General features: G+C 48.3%; 1 protein-coding gene and 1 long non-coding RNA gene across 2 annotated transcripts in view; one reads left to right on the forward strand and one right to left on the reverse strand.

Annotated features, from left to right (window-relative positions):
- The window catches only part of CACNG7 (calcium voltage-gated channel auxiliary subunit gamma 7), a 22,420-nt gene extending 20,537 nt beyond the window's left edge, over positions 1-1,883 (forward strand). Inside the window, exon 6 of the mRNA XM_025985221.2 lies at positions 35-1,883. Coding sequence (XP_025841006.2) covers positions 35-292 — 258 coding nt within the window. The 3' untranslated portion in view covers positions 293-1,883. The remainder of the gene's footprint in view (positions 1-34) is intronic.
- Positions 1,581-11,870, reverse strand: LOC112909336 (uncharacterized). Its single transcript, XR_003233107.2, has 2 exons — positions 11,745-11,870; positions 1,581-10,339 (listed from the first exon to the last, which is right to left on the reverse strand). It is a non-coding gene; the product is annotated as an uncharacterized lncRNA (long non-coding RNA).
- Between the last annotated feature and the right edge of the window lie 58 nt (positions 11,871-11,928).

Raw genomic sequence — 11,928 nt, forward strand, 5'->3', positions numbered from 1 at the left:
CAGCCTCTGGGACTCTGATCCTGCGTTGCCACAGGGGGCTGGCGTGATGTCGGTGTACTTGTTCACCAAGCGCTACGCAGAGGAGGAGATGTACCGCCCGCACCCGGCCTTCTACCGCCCGCGTCTCAGCGACTGCTCCGACTACTCGGGCCAGTTTCTGCAGCCCGAGGCGTGGCGCCGGGGCCGCAGCCCCTCCGACATCTCCAGCGATGTCTCCATCCAGATGACGCAGAACTACCCTCCCGCCATCAAGTACCCGGACCACCTGCACATCTCCACCTCGCCCTGCTGAGGCCAGCCCCTCCTCGGAGCGCCTCCACCTCCTCCTCCTCCCCTCCTCCTCCTCCTCCTCCTCCTCCTCAGGGGCCTCCGGGCCCCCAGCCGGGCTCCCTCCCTCGGGGCTTCTCCATCCCGACTGGAGGATGCCTCGCAAGCTTTAGCCCCGCCCCTCCCTGTGGCCCCGCCCCTCGCCCTAGCCCCTCCTACTTTCCAAGGGCTCCTCCCCCCCTCCGGGCCTTTCGACCTCCGCGGTCCGGTCCCTCGCAGACAGCCCCTCCCCTGCGGATCCGGGGCGGCTGACCTCTCCACCGTGCGCACCCCGCGCCCGGGGGCTCCCACGCTGCGCCCCACGGCCTCCCCTCTCGCCGCGGGAGCTCCGGGCTGGAGAGTAGGTTCGGCAGCCGCCTGGAATGCCAAACCGTTCTCTTCTCCCCTCGGCCCCGACGTCTCTCCTCCGCCCAGTCTCCTCTCCGGAGCCTGGGGGCCCTCGGGTGCAGCGGACAGTGTTCTTGCTGCGTCCGCAGCTGCAGAGTGGGGTGAGGGGCTGGAGGCCCGGGCATGGTTTAACCTGGTGTCCCCACCACACACACACACACACACACACTTCTCTGCTTCCCCGGGAGGCCCCATTCTTCCTCGCCGGCTGGGCTCTTGGCCTTCTGAAGGTCACCTGCCTTTGAGGGGGCGCCGTCGGAAGGATGTCCTTCCTCTCTCAGCTGCCCTGGGCTTCTTCTCTTTTTCCTCTTCCTCCTTTCTACCCGCTCATCCAAAGCCCCTAGGTGCATCTAGCCCCGCACACCCGCGACAGGGATGGAGACCCTAGGGTGGAGGAAAGTCCTCCGTGCCATTTCCACACCTGTGCCGGCCTTTTCCCCCTCGAGGCCCCGTCGGGGGAGGGAGAGGTAGTAGCGGGGGTCGAAACCCCCCAAACCTCGAAGTCTTCCATTTTCTGGCACTCCCCCTCATTGAGGTCCCTCTTCCCATCTCAGACCCCCAACTCTGGCCTCTTTCAAGGGTCCGTCCGCCCCCTGGGACAGATTTGGGGGGAAGATCACCGGAAACTCGCCCTCCCCCTGATTAGGGCAGAGGGGGTGAGGTAGCACAGTGCTGTACACGGAACCGGAAAGGCCCCCGGGGTGGGGGGAGGGGGGCAGGGGAGGGACGGGGGCTTTTAGTTTGCATCTTAGGTGGGAGGGGGGAGGGGGGACCGCAGCAGTTAACTTGTCCTTACGCAGCGATTTTTAACGAGGCTGGGGGGAGGGGGGCTTGAGGGTGGGGAAGGGGTGGGGTGGGGTGGGGGGCCCTGGCTCTGTTATTTGCCGTGTATCATATGTAAATACCGACAGAAACTTCAATAAACTTTATTTCAAACACGTCTCCGCCTGCCCAGGGAGAGGGGATTGGATACTGGGTCCGTCCAGGTCTCTGCCCCTGGGGTGGGGGCCTTGAGTCCTGCAGAATAAGGTCAGATTGGTCTTTGTTAAGTTGCTTAATCATCATAATTATTAACAGCAGCACTTTATAATTCAGTCCGTGTAAAGCATGTAGGACAGCAAATGACACCCGTCAGGATCAATAAAAATTAACTGTTGGTGTTACCATGACCACTTAGAGTACTCTTACTATTGCTTGCCTTCCTTCTACATTTATTGCCTCATTTGATTTTCTCCCCAAGCTTACGTGTTGAATTTACTGAAGTCATTTTGCAGATAGGGCCATGGAGGCGAAATGACTCACCCAGGGTCACATAGGTAGAAACTGGCAGAGGCAGAGCTGAAAGTAGGTTTATCTGGTGCCAAAACTTGAGCTTTCTAACCCCCTTCCGCCCCTTTGCACTGGAGAGCAGTGGTTCTCCTAATGTTTGAATCCATCCCTCTGTTGAGAAATCACTGCTCCATTTATTGCACACCTACTATGAGCTGCACACTTTCATCCCAAACGTGATCTCACGAGATGTTCCCAGCAGCCTGGTATCAGAGGCTCCCAAGCAGGCCCTAAGATCTGAGAACTCACCTACTCCACTGAGGGGCTGGAAACAGCCTGAGTGTTTAATAAGCTTCTTGAAGTGTCTTGAAAAGGAAACAATGCTAGCCCTTTGGCTCTTTGCCTTTTTGGGATTTAGGCTCTTGGGGGGTAATCAGAACGGCTCCCACAATCATGACCACATTCACCAAGCTATTATTAGGTGTCAGACACTGTGCTAAGCGCTTTCCATGTTGTTAGTTCATTGGATTCTCCCAAACCTGTGAGCTAGGCATTGCAAACAGTCCCGTCTTGTAGATGAAGAAACTGGCACTCTCAGGGAGATAAGATCCCCCAGCTGGTGAGATGCAAAGGAGAATTTCCACCCAGGCCTGTCCAATTCCAGAACCTCCTCTCTCAGCCACCATATTTCAGCCACCATGACTTTGATGTAAACTCATCCTGTGACCTTGAGAAGTCTTTTAATCTCTGGGGTTTTAGTTTCTTTTTCTATAAAAAGGAGGGAGGATGGGCTAGAAGGACTCCAAATCCCTCTGGAACCAGAAGAGTGGTGGAGGCAGGTTAGCAGGAAAGAATAAGATTCAGCAGGAACTGACTCCCTGAGGGAAATATTCTGAGTCATTTCCAATGGTTTCAGGAATTTCTGGAGGTCATGCTTGAGATCTGGGATGGCAAAGATGTTTCAGCTTCTTTGTCAAGACGAATCGATTCCTAGTGGCTGCCTGGAGCATGATATTGAGATGGATTTTGAATATCTATCTGCTCAGTGGAAGAGGATGTCCCCATTTTTTGGGTTGATTGGTGCTGTCTGCCAGCCTGATTAATTGGTGCTGTCTGTCTTGCCTGCAGAAATGGCACTTTTGGTACAAGTGCTGGACATCTGCTTATTTCTCCAGAATTTAGCAATCTAATGTCCTAAAGTCTATGTTCTTTTAAAAAAGAATCAACCTAGGTTTATTGTTTTTTTGGGGTGTTGTTGTTGTTACTGTTTGGTTGTGTTTTGCTTTTTTACATTTTGAAAATGGAATGGGAATATGCCAGAGTGGCTCAGTCAGTTAAGTGTCTGCCTTTACCTCAGGTCATGATCCCGGGGTCCTGGGATCACCCCACATCGGGCTCTCTGCTCAGCGGGGAGTATGCTTCTCCCTCTCCCTCTGCCTCTGTGCTCTCACTCTCTCTCTCTCTCTCTCTCAAATAAATAAAGTATTAAAAAACAAAAATGGAATGCGATCTTAAAAATTTGTTTATATTAAAAAAAAATGCTGTGAAGGGCAGCCCTGGTGGCTCAGCGGCTTAGTGCCTTCTTCAGCCTAGGGCATGATCCCGGAGACCCGAGATCGAGTCCCGCGTCAGCCTCCCTGCATGGAGCCTGTTTCCCTCTGCTTGTGTCTCTGCCTCTCTCTCTCTCTCTCTGTCTCTCATGAATAAATAAATAAAATCTTTTAAAAAAATGCTGTGAAGAGTCAGTCCTACTTCTGACCTCTTGACATCCAGAAGTCCCCATCACCCTCACATATTATCATCTTACCATACACAATTTCAAGAATCTATTTGCATAATGAAGTATATACATGTGTGTTTAAATCCACACACAGGTGAGTATGTAGCACATATATGTTTATTTGACACAGCACTTATCATTGTATACACACAGTTCTGCACCTCCCAATTTCACATGGCAATGTATTATGGAGAGTATTTAGTATCAGTTATATAATTCTACCTTATTGTTTTTCAAGGATGCTTAATAATGACAGTTTGCATAAATTAATTGCATAACTTATTGACTGTTTCCTATGTGTCAGCCACTTTTCATTCAATAACCCAAGGAAGTTGGTGCTTTTCTTTTCATCCCTATTTTATAAATGAGATCCTAGAGGCACAGAGAGGTGAATTAATCATTTCCTGGTCACACAGCTAGTAAGTGTGGTCAAGCTAAGATTTGAATCCTGGGCATCTTCCGAACCTACCATGCTTAACCACCAAGCTAAATGCCTCCACGTATGCTGAAGCCACATAGTTCCATCTATTTACATATCATCAGTTTTTGTTTAAGAAGCCTCCAGCTTGAACTGAAGACCTTGAGATGGAGAGTTGCATGCTCTACCGATTGAGCCAGCAAGGTGCCCCAACTATCATCATTCTATACCATGTTACTCAGTTAATTTATTTATAGAATCATACTACACACGTTAGTGGTCTCAAAGTGTGGCCTAGGGACCCTGGGACATGCCTGAGACCTGTTTAAGGGGTTCATGAGGCCTAAACCACTTTTACAAGAATACTAAGATATCATTTGCCTTTTTCACTTGTAGTCTCTCATGAACTGAATGTATAAGGTCCAGAGTCTTTTTGGGGCTTCACAACAGGGGGTACCACAATAGACTGAATGCAGAAGCAGATATGAGAAACCTACTTTCTTCTAGTAGCCCAAACACTGAATAGATTCTCAAAACTATAAGTCAGCACCACTTTATTTTTGCATGTTTGGGAAAATACAATTATTTTTCACTAAATAAGTTGTCTGTGTAAACATGCAATGAGTTTGTTATCATTTTATCAAAATTAATACAGATTTTTAAGTCTCCTTTATTTGAATTTTGAATATGTTACATATCAATAGATGTAACACACATAAACAAACACCATTGGGATCCCTTGCAAATTTTTAAGCATATAGAGGGGTCCTGAGACCAGATGTCCTTTTGTTTTTGTTTTTCTTTTTTGAGACCAGACATGTTAAGCATTGCTGCTGTTTGTCACGGAGGCAGCAGCACATCAGATAAAGGGACTCAACTCATTTTTTCATTAGCTGTGTGTATGCCTTGAATGGAGCAATAAACCCATTTTTATTACAAATTTAATACCTGGGGATCCCTGGGTGGCTCAGCGGTTTGGTGCCTGCCTTTGGCCTGGGGCACGATACTGGAGTTCCGGGATCGAGTCCTGCATCGGGCTCCCGGCATGGAGCCTGCTTCTTTCTCTGCCTGTGTCTCTGCCTCTCTCTGTGTGTGTGTCTATCATGAATAAATAAATAAAATCTTAAAAAAAAATTTAATACCTAACCTTAAATTTCAAAATAAGCAGCAGAGAAGGATGGAAAGAAAAAAAATGCCTTTCATCTTCTCAAGGATCCCAACCCCAGCCTCATTTTCCAGACAGAGTGATTGTTCTCAGTTTCTTCTAGATCAGTGGTTCTTCATGGGGGTGATTATGCCCCCAGGGGGGCGGGGGAGGAACATCAGGCAATGTCTCTCTGTTGGGGACACTTTTGGGCATCACAGTTGGGGAGGGGATGCTGTTGGCCTCTGGTGGGTAGAGGACAGGGATGCTGCTCTGTCCTCCTCTGATGCACAGGATGACGCCCACCACAAATAGTGATCTGGTCCAAGATGTAACTAACTGGTGCTCAGGTTGAGGAAATCTGCCTTAGACAATATGCAATCACACACTCTCTCTGGCTTTTTTGTTTGTTTTTTATTGACATGGATGAGATTTTGTTAAATCTGTCGATAGGCAGTGACTCTTAACTGGTAGGGGATTTCTAGCCCCTTTAAGAACCAGATAAGGGACACCTGGGTGGCTCAGTGGTTTGGCGCCTGCCTTCAGCCCAGGGTGTGATCCTGGAGACCCGGAATCGGAATCGAGGCCCACATTGGGCTCCCTGCATGGAGCCTGCTTCTCTCTCTCTGCCTCTCTCTCTGCCTGTGTCTCTGCCTCTCTCTCTGTATCTCTCATTAATTAAAAATAAATAAAATCTTTAAAAAGGAAAAAAGAACCAGATAAAAGCTATGGGCCTCCAGAAAAGAGTACCCACATTCACTAAATGTCAAAGGCAATTTTCAGAGCTTCACAGACACCCTCCCAAAACCCTGCCAGAATTCCTGGAATGTATGATTTTGTTTGTTTTTGTTTTTTTAAAAGATTTTATTTATTTATTCATGAGAGACACAGAGAGAGAGAGAGAGAGAGAGAGGCAGAGACACAGGCAGAGGGAGAAGCAGGCTCCATGCAGGGTGCCATGTGGGACTCGATCCCGGGTCTCCAGGATCACGCCCCGGGCTGAAGGCAGCCCTAAGCTGCTGAGCCACCTGGGCTGCCCCGGATGTATGATTCTGAATCATAGTCCCAGGACATCCCCCTCTGGAGTGAGATCACTACCCATACCCCATCCCCATCCCCATCCCCTTTACAGACAACAGGACAAAGTGCCCAGAGCACAGGGGTTTTTGGTTCTGGATCACTTAGGGAGGCAAGGAAAAACAAGGATTAGAACTCAGACCACCTGATTTCTCAGCACTGGAATCTTTCCACTTCACCCTGAATGAGGACATTTTAGAAACGCTGATCTTCTCTTCCTGGTACAGCGGGAAAACACGCCGCCACCACTCTGTTCCTCTTGAGAAAACACAAAGGCCCCAGCTGTTGTTGATGAGATACACTCAAGCACCTGGGAGAACGCACACTCAGGATATGAGGCGGGAGAGGATGGACAGGGATGGGAGGTTGTCATTGGCTGCCAAAGGACTCTAGAATATGTATCCACTTGCTCCCTGAATCTTTCAATGTTTTCTCCATCCATCTCCATCCATCCATTCAGCACCTGCAGACCGAGGCTTCTTATCTACCAAAACTGGGCACTAGAGGATATGGAAGTGAACCAGCCCTGTGCCTGTCTCAAACAGCCCCCATTCTGCTGGAGGAGACAGACTGACATGCAATCACTATGCAGGCTATGTATTACCCTGCTCTGACAGGGGCATGGCAATTACAGCTCTAGCCCCTGATGCAGCCTTGGGAGGTCAGGGAAGGCTTCCCAGAGGAAGGAGCATTCTAGTTGAGTCTTTATGTGAAAGATAGAAGAAGATCCCAAGAGACAGAAGAGGTAGAAGGTGATTCCAGGTGAGGGAGCCACACCCAGGAGCCTCAGAAGTGCAAAGGAGCTGAGCAGAGTGGGGAAAACCACTCCAGTCTGCAGGAGGCAGCAGTGGGGATGGCATAGGACAAGACTGGTACTCTTGGCAAAGAACAGGGGTGAAGAGCTTATATTTTCTCCTGAAGGCAATAGGGAGCCATAGGAGAATTTTGAGGACAGGGAAAGGTCAGTTCTGAATGTTAGAGTGTCTTTAGAGGCTGAGGGAAAATCAGGCTGGAGGGAGACCAGTGACATTGTCTGGTGGCATAGTCCCGGCAAGAGGACAGAAGGAAGGAGATGGATATGAAAGGGATCCAAGAGGGAGAAGAGAGGAACCCGCACATAAGAACGCTAGTGGTGGGAGTGAGAGAGGGGGAGACATGGAGAGGGGGCATTAATGCAACACTGGCTGAGCAGCACCTGTGTGACCTTCACAGTGCAATGTGATGTACAGAGTCTATCAGTTATTTGCTGCTGTGTAACAAAGTACCACAGATGCCATGGCTTAAAGCAGCATGTACTTATTATCTCACATTTTCCATGACTCAGGAACCTAATAAAGTGCCCTGGGATCCAGGGTTTCCCAAGGCTGCAGTCAAGATGCTGGCTGGCCGCATTCTCATCTGGAAGTTTGATTAGGGAGAGATCCACTGTCAGGAGACAGAGATTATTTCCCTGTGATTGCACAACTGACATTCCCATGTTCTTGCTAGCAGATGCCATCCTCCGGTCTTCACCACATGGCCTTCTCTGTAACAGGGCAGTTTGGTTCTGTAGGACAGCAGGAGAATCACTTGCTCTGAATCTCTGCCACTTCTTGACGCTTTTCAAAGATATTGTCTGATTAGGTTAGGCTCATCCAGGATAACCTTCCTTTTGATTAACTACAAGTCAGTTGATTAGGGATCTTAGTTACTTATGCAAAATCTCTTCATCTTGCCATATAATTTACTCAGGGGGATGACACCTTACCCTATTCACAAGTTTGCCCATACTCAAGAGGAGGGGATTCAACGGGTGTGTACAAGGTGGGGGGAAGATTTGGGGAGTCATTTTAGAGTTCTGCTAACCACATGGGACCAGGAGAAGTAAGGGTGGAGGGCCTCCTCAAGCATAGGAGCTTAGCAGACTTATCTGAGTCTGCAGCCTCTAGGTCTCTAGGTCAAATCCATGGGAGACTTTGGATAATGTGACATGAATTCATGAGCAAATCTAGGAATGAGATTTGAAAGGGGTCATCACCTATACCTTCTATGACGTCCCTTCTGAAGGTACTTCTATGAACTGAAGGGTTGATCAGTGGGTCTAACATTTCTGTCTTACAACACAAAGTCCAGAGGTGCTATCTCATTCCGCAAAAGGATAAATATAGGATCCAGAAATTTCACTCCTAGGTATATCCCCAAGAGATGTGAAAACATATGTCCAAGGTGCCTGGCTGACTCAGTTGGTGGAACGAACATGTGACATCTTGATCCCAAGGTTGTGAGTTTGAGCCCCACACTGGGTATAGAGATTGCTTAACAATGTATAACCTTTAGGGGCACCTGGGTGGCTCAGTCAGTTAAGCACCTGCCTTCAGTTCAGGTCATGATCTTGGGGTCTTGGGATCAAGCCCCATGTCAGTCTTCCTGCTCAGTGGGGAATCTGCTTCTCCCTCTCCCTCTGCATGCCCCCACCCTTTTATTCCCTGTTCTTTCTCTCTCTCAAATAAATAAATAGGATCTTTTTAAAAAATACAAGTAAATCCTTTAAAAAAATAAAATATTAAGAAAACCCAAACATATGCCCATGTAAAAACTTAAACACAGATGTTCATGGCAGCATTATGTACAATAGCCCAAATGGGGAAATGATCCAAATATACAACAGATAAGTAAAATGTAATATTTTCATACAATGGGATGATATTCGTCAATAAAAGGAAATGAAGTACTGATACATATTATTACATGGATGAACCTTGAAGATTTTATGCTTAGTAAAAGAAGCTAGATACAAATAAACTATAATTCCATTTGTATGAAATGTCCAGAATAGTCAAATCAATAGATTTGTGACTGGCCTAGGGCTTAGTTCAGTGGTGGGGGATGATGGCCAGCTAAGGGGTGTGTGGTATCCCCTTCAGGCTAACAAGAATGCTCTGAAATGGATCTAAACTCGATGGGTCCCCCATTCTGTGATTATAGCTAAAAGCCACTGAGTGGTACACTTTACATGGGTGAATTTTATGGTATGTGGATCCTATTGCAATAAAGCTACTAAAAAGAAACCAGATATATGCCCTCTGAAACAAGCAATCATGATGTAAAGTCTATCACTTACTGCCACAAAATTAACTGATAGAAGAACTAAAAATATTTATATGGGGAGACAGGGAGGGAAAAGTGAGGTCTACATGAGCTAAATCCTTATCTTGCTGAGAAAAAGAATCTATAATGTATAATGCTGACACATCCAGAAAATAATTATTATTTAGGGATGGAAAGGCAAGTAAGAAAATAAACAGCTAAACACAAACGTTAAGAGGCTTTTCCAAAAAGGAAAAGGATTTGAGGGGTGCCTGGGTGGATCAGTTGATTAAGCATCTGTCTTTGGCTTAGATCATGATCCCAGGGTCCTAGGATCCAGTCCCTACTCAGCAGGGAGCCTGCTTCTCCCTCTCCCTCTGCCCCCCACTTGTGCTTGCTCTGTCCAGTGCTCTCTATCAAATAAATAAATAAAATCTTTAAAAAAGAAAAGGAACAGGATTTGAGATAGGACAGACTGAATTCTTATTATGACCCCCTCCATCTGGCGGGTAGAGTCCACTGATGCTGCTGGACACCCCAAAGTGCGCGCCAGATGACCCCCACCACAGAGAATTACCCAGAGAGTGTCACTAGTTCCCAAGTTTAGAAACCTTGGCTTGTTTTATTATCTTCAGAGTTTTGTTTTCACCCTTTGAAAGTTTCCGGTTTTGTTGTTTATTTTTAGCAGAGGAAACAGCACAGGCTCTGAGATCCGAAGCCTGGACTCTGTTTGCCGATGTAATCACCTCCTACCTTGGTGATGTGCTTGCCTCTCTCTGCCTCAGTCTACACACAAATGACTTGGAGTCTGTACTGTTCAGCGCTCAATGTATATCGGTTACCGAGCCTGTTCGCAGCTGTGTCCCTCTCCCTGGCAAAAGAGCAGAGGCGGAACAAATAGTTCTCAAATGAATGAATTCCAGGCCCCTTCCCTTGAGGCTGGTGCTTCTTTGCTTCCAAACAAGGGGTGTCAGAATGCTTCTCTAAACGTCCCCCCGCCCCATGCTGGGAGCCATGGTGAGAATTAAGTAAACTGATCTCTAGAAACTCCAGTGGAAATGTGAGATGCTGGCTACAGAAGGATGTGGCCCCTCCAGAAGGAGGGGATTGGGTGTGTGGGGAAAATAGGTCTTCTCTGTCTCTGCCAGTCCCCCAAAGGAAGCAGCTGGCCCCAAAATGGCATGTTAAGTGGCTCTGAAGTTCATTTATTGCTGACCGTCCCATCAAGCCCCACCAAGAGGCTGCTTCATCTCCAATTCTGCCTTTTAGTCCCTGAGCAATTTGAGCAAATCGCGATACTGCTCCAAACCTCAGTTTGCTCATCTGTAATATGGGAACTTCAGTGCCCACATTACAAGGATTCTGCAAGAATTTGACCAGTCGTTGAAACATATAAACTACCTAGCCCAAGTCTATGGTCATGGCTAGCTTTTAGTTTCGGATGGCATTTGCAGGAGGACAGGGTCCTGAAATAACTGCCTGCCTAGAGCAGTGTTCTAGGCCTTTTCTCATCAGTGTTCTTGATTCATTGGAGGCAGTTTATTTTCCATGATAAATGACTGACTCTAGAAAGGAGGAAAGGCTTTGCCCAAGGTCACACACTGGCTACAGGCATCTCTAAGATTTGAATCCAAGACCAAACTTCTGACTCTCATCTCAGATTTTCCACTTCAAGTTGTTCCACCCCCTGCCCATTGGCGAGTTCTGGAACTCCAACAGTCATTAGTCTTAAAACTTTCAGAGCTGTCCTGCCCAGCCCTAGACAGATTTTTTTAAGACTTATTGCTACCCAAGACTCTCACCTCCGGTTTATGTGCCCCCCGCCCCCCACCTTCCCGTCCCCATCTCGGGGTGGAATCTAACTCCTGGAGTGAGGGGGGAGAGGAAATGTTGGTGAAACTAAGAGCTTGTATCCTCCTAACTCGAATAGAAGAGAATTTCATTTTCAGGGGCTCTTTGCCCTTGGCAGTGGTGGAGGGGGTGGGGGAGAAGGCCCGGGGAGGTGGGGCTGTCCCTTGGATTTGGGGAAAGGGGACAGCTCCTGGGGTCCTTTTGGAAAGGCCCTCCCCTCATTTCCGGCGCTGCTGCCAGCCTTGGCTGGGCGCCTGGATCCTGTTGCTATGACGACAGGAAGAGGCGGTGGCGGCGGCAGGCGATGCTGTGGAGAGATGGAGGCTAGTGGGGGTGGGGTGGTGGCTTTGAAATGAGGATGGGGGCAGGGAGCAGGGGCGCGGGCTGTGGTGGGGGAGAGGGTGCGGGTGTCCTAGATCTCTGACCTTCTTCGTCCATCGCAGCCTGGCCCCTCTTTCTTCTGATGCCTCCTCAGTGTGTCTCTGTGTCTCGTTCTCAGGGTCTCTCCCAGTCAGGCGCTCTCCACCTATCTCTCTCTCTCTGGGTCTCTGCCTCTCTCTCCTTCTGCACCTGCTTTTCCATGTCCAGCCACCTTCTACCCATCAGAGC

The sequence above is a fragment of the Vulpes vulpes genome, chromosome 1 (genome assembly GCF_048418805.1).
Source record: "Vulpes vulpes isolate BD-2025 chromosome 1, VulVul3, whole genome shotgun sequence".
Lineage (NCBI taxonomy): Eukaryota > Metazoa > Chordata > Mammalia > Carnivora > Canidae > Vulpes > Vulpes vulpes.